The sequence below is a fragment of the Mustela lutreola genome, chromosome 4 (genome assembly GCF_030435805.1).
Source record: "Mustela lutreola isolate mMusLut2 chromosome 4, mMusLut2.pri, whole genome shotgun sequence".
In the NCBI taxonomy this organism is placed as follows: domain Eukaryota; kingdom Metazoa; phylum Chordata; class Mammalia; order Carnivora; family Mustelidae; genus Mustela; species Mustela lutreola.
The window spans coordinates 237,521-240,459 of record NC_081293.1 but is presented as its reverse complement, the minus strand read 5'-3'; the positions used below and the strand labels follow the sequence as shown (position 1 = coordinate 240,459).

At 64.6% G+C, this 2,939-nt stretch overlaps 1 protein-coding gene across 1 annotated transcript; it reads left to right on the top strand.

The window, feature by feature from the left end:
• Positions 1 to 259: 259 nt before the first annotated feature.
• On the top strand, positions 260 to 1,220 carry LOC131830245 (olfactory receptor 287-like). The gene has a single exon (XM_059172572.1). The coding sequence runs from the start codon at positions 260 to 262 to the stop codon at positions 1,193 to 1,195; it is 936 nt and encodes a 311-aa protein (XP_059028555.1). The 3' UTR covers positions 1,196 to 1,220.
• The last annotated feature ends 1,719 nt before the right edge of the window (positions 1,221 to 2,939 follow it).

The following is a 2,939-nucleotide window of genomic DNA, read 5'->3' as shown; positions in this document are numbered from 1 at the left end:
CCCTCCCCAGCTGGCCAGCAACTGATAACCTGGGTCCAGTGTCCTGAGCCACTTCCCCCAAAAGGGCGAGGTCCCTGGTCTACTCGCTGGCACCCACTGGGACCCTAGGCCTGGCTGGAGTCCCGGGACACAGACAAGGTGAGGAGACCCGGAGAGGGGGGACAGGGCGGCCCCTCTGTTCCTGGGCCTCCGGTGGGGGCCTGGGGCGGGGAAAGTCCCTCTCACTGGCCCATGGCGGCTTGTGTCCCAACAGCGGCTGATGGCTTGGGGCGGCGGCCGGAACCTCTCCGCGCAGGGGCCGTTCATCCTGCTGGGCTTCCCGGGGCCGCAGGGCCTGCGCGCGGGACTCTTCGTGCTCTTCCTGGTCGCCTACGCGCTCACGGTGGCCGGGAACCTGGCCATCATCGCGCTGGTCGGCGCGCACCGGCACCTGCAGACGCCCATGTACTTCTTCCTGTGCAACCTCTCCTTCCTGGAGATCTGGTTCACCACGGCCTGCGCGCCCAAGACCCTGGCCACGCTGGCCCGGCGCGGCTCAGCCATCTCCCTGGGCAGCTGCGTGGCGCAGATGTACTTCGTCTTCGCGCTGGGCTGCACCGAGTACTTCCTGCTGGCCGCCATGGCCTACGACCGCGCGCTGGCCATCTGCCGGCCGCTGCGCTACAGCAGCCTCATGACGCCCGGCCGCTGCGCGCGCCTGGCCCTGGGCTCCTGGCTGGGCGGCTTCTCCGCCATCAGCGCGCCGGCGGCCCTCGTCGCGCGCCTCTCCTTCTGCGGCTCCCGCGTCATCAACCACTTCTTCTGCGACATCGCGCCCTGGATCGTGCTGGCCTGCGGCGACACGCGCGTCGTGGAGCTGGTGTCCTTCGGCATCGCCTTCTGCGTCATCCTGGGCTCCTGCTTCATCACGCTGGTCTCCTACGCCTGCATCATCGTCACCATCTTCGGGATCCCCTCCGCGGCGGGGCGGCGCCGAGCCTTCTCCACCTGCTCCTCCCACCTGACCGTGGTCCTCCTCTGGTACGGATCCACCATCTTCCTGCACGTGAGGACCTCGGTGGAGAGCTCGCTGGACCTGACCAAGGCGGTCACCGTGCTCAACACTGTGGTCACCCCGGTGCTGAACCCCTTCATTTATACCCTGAGGAACAAGGACGTCAAGGAGGCTCTGCGGAGGTGGGTGCAGGGGAAGTGAGCCCCTGGGAAACCCAGGGGCAGGACTGGGCCATCTGGCCGTCCCCTGTGTGGGAGCCAGTTCTCAGCATCATCGTCTCTGTCCGGACTGCGAATAGCACCCTGATATCACAGGGTGGTCAGGGGCTCTGGGGTGGCAGGGGGCTTTGGGCTGGGTGCGTGGCAGTGTGGAGGGCCCCCCATCCCATCCTGGCCTCAGGGGGTTCCCACCCCTCTCACAGGCCTTGCCTGGGGGCCCTCAGCCCCTGGAGTTCCAAACCCAGATTCTGGAAGGGCAGTGGGGACGCACCGCCCAGAAGAAGCACCACATGAAGTTTCCAGTAGTCACCACCCAGCAAGAACTGGGCACCAGACCAGCCCGAGGGCCCCCAGCCTGGTCGGGGTCTTGGGGGCTGATAGCTGTCTTGTTAAGTGAGGGGTGAAGTTTCCCCCCACTGCCAGCACCTGTGGTGTCCTGAGTGTTTCCTCCTTGGTGGCAGGGGAGGTTTGACCATGGAGAGTATTCAGATAAATGCTGAGGAAACCTGGCAGCCTTTGAGGACCACCCGGGGTCAGTGTGTGGGTTTGCCTCGGAGCATGCCCACCAAGGCTCCTGCTGGGGTCCGCACTGTGGGGAGCACGGGTGTCACAGGGAGGGAGGGGGGCTCGGTTTGGCCTCTGAGTGTGTAGTCACATGACACCTCTGGGTCCAGAACCTCTGTGAGAGGCCTGGTCTGGCCCCACAGCCCATTGGTACTTGGGCTCCAAGCCTCTGCCAGCAGGGCTTGGGCAAGTCACGGAATGACTCTGACGTCTGGGTCTTCATCTACGAATGGAGACTGTGACTGCCACGTCGTGAGCTATGAGGGTGCATGACTCGGTGCGGCCAAAGTGCTCCGCACAGGGTCTGAGGGGAGCGAGTGCTCAGGAGATACCGCTGTTACTGCCGTGCCCACATGCAGCAGACACGACCATCGCCCCCTTTCGGCCGCACACACGGGCCAGGCAGAACCGACAGATGCCGTGCCCAGGGGTTCTGGTGAGTGCTTGCTCTCCATGGTAGCCCAGCACCCAGAGCGGAGCTGTGCCCACAGGTGCCAGCCAACACCTGCCCAGTGGGCTGAGGGGCCATGTCCCCCCAGTGGGACCCCCTTGGCCAGTATACTCTCTGTCTGACGTGTACACCCCATCCTCCATAGCTAACGACGCTTCTGAAGTCTGTGCTTTCGTGAAGTTATTTTCTAGATAGTGAATTGAAGTGTCCACGTGACATCTGCTCATGGCTTTGCTAGAGGGGTGAGGACATTAGAAATACCTCATGTCAGTATGGCGAGTCGCCCTGGAGCTCATAGCGACATAGACCTGGGGTATCCCCTGCAGGGGGAAGCTGGCCTGGGGCAGGGCAGGGAGGGAGGGAGGGAGGCAAAGACCCTGTAACTTTATATTCGGTGGCACCGGGGCCCAGAGACCCTGCGTGACCCCTCAAGGCCACGTGGATGAGGATCAGCATGGCCAGAAACCACGGCGGGCCACCAGCTGCCGACTCGGAAGTGACCTGGCCGTCTCCTCCACCCTTCGGTGTAGACTCCTCTCTTTGGAGACTGAGGCCATGGGGGAGGGGGTCCCAGGATGGGTGACCCTGAGGGGTGCCAGTGGGGGGATCCACCGGACTCTTCTGCTTCCTGCTCCTGCGTGGGCCCTGCCCCCCCCCCCCCCCCGCCCCCCCGGGCACCGTGTCCTCAGCTAATCGTTCTCCAGGGGCCCCT

Excerpts from the sequence above, each read along its gene's own strand:
- LOC131830245 (XM_059172572.1), top strand. The coding sequence starts at position 260 with ATGGCTTGGGGCGGCGGCCGGAACCTCTCCGCGCAGGGGCCGTTCATC.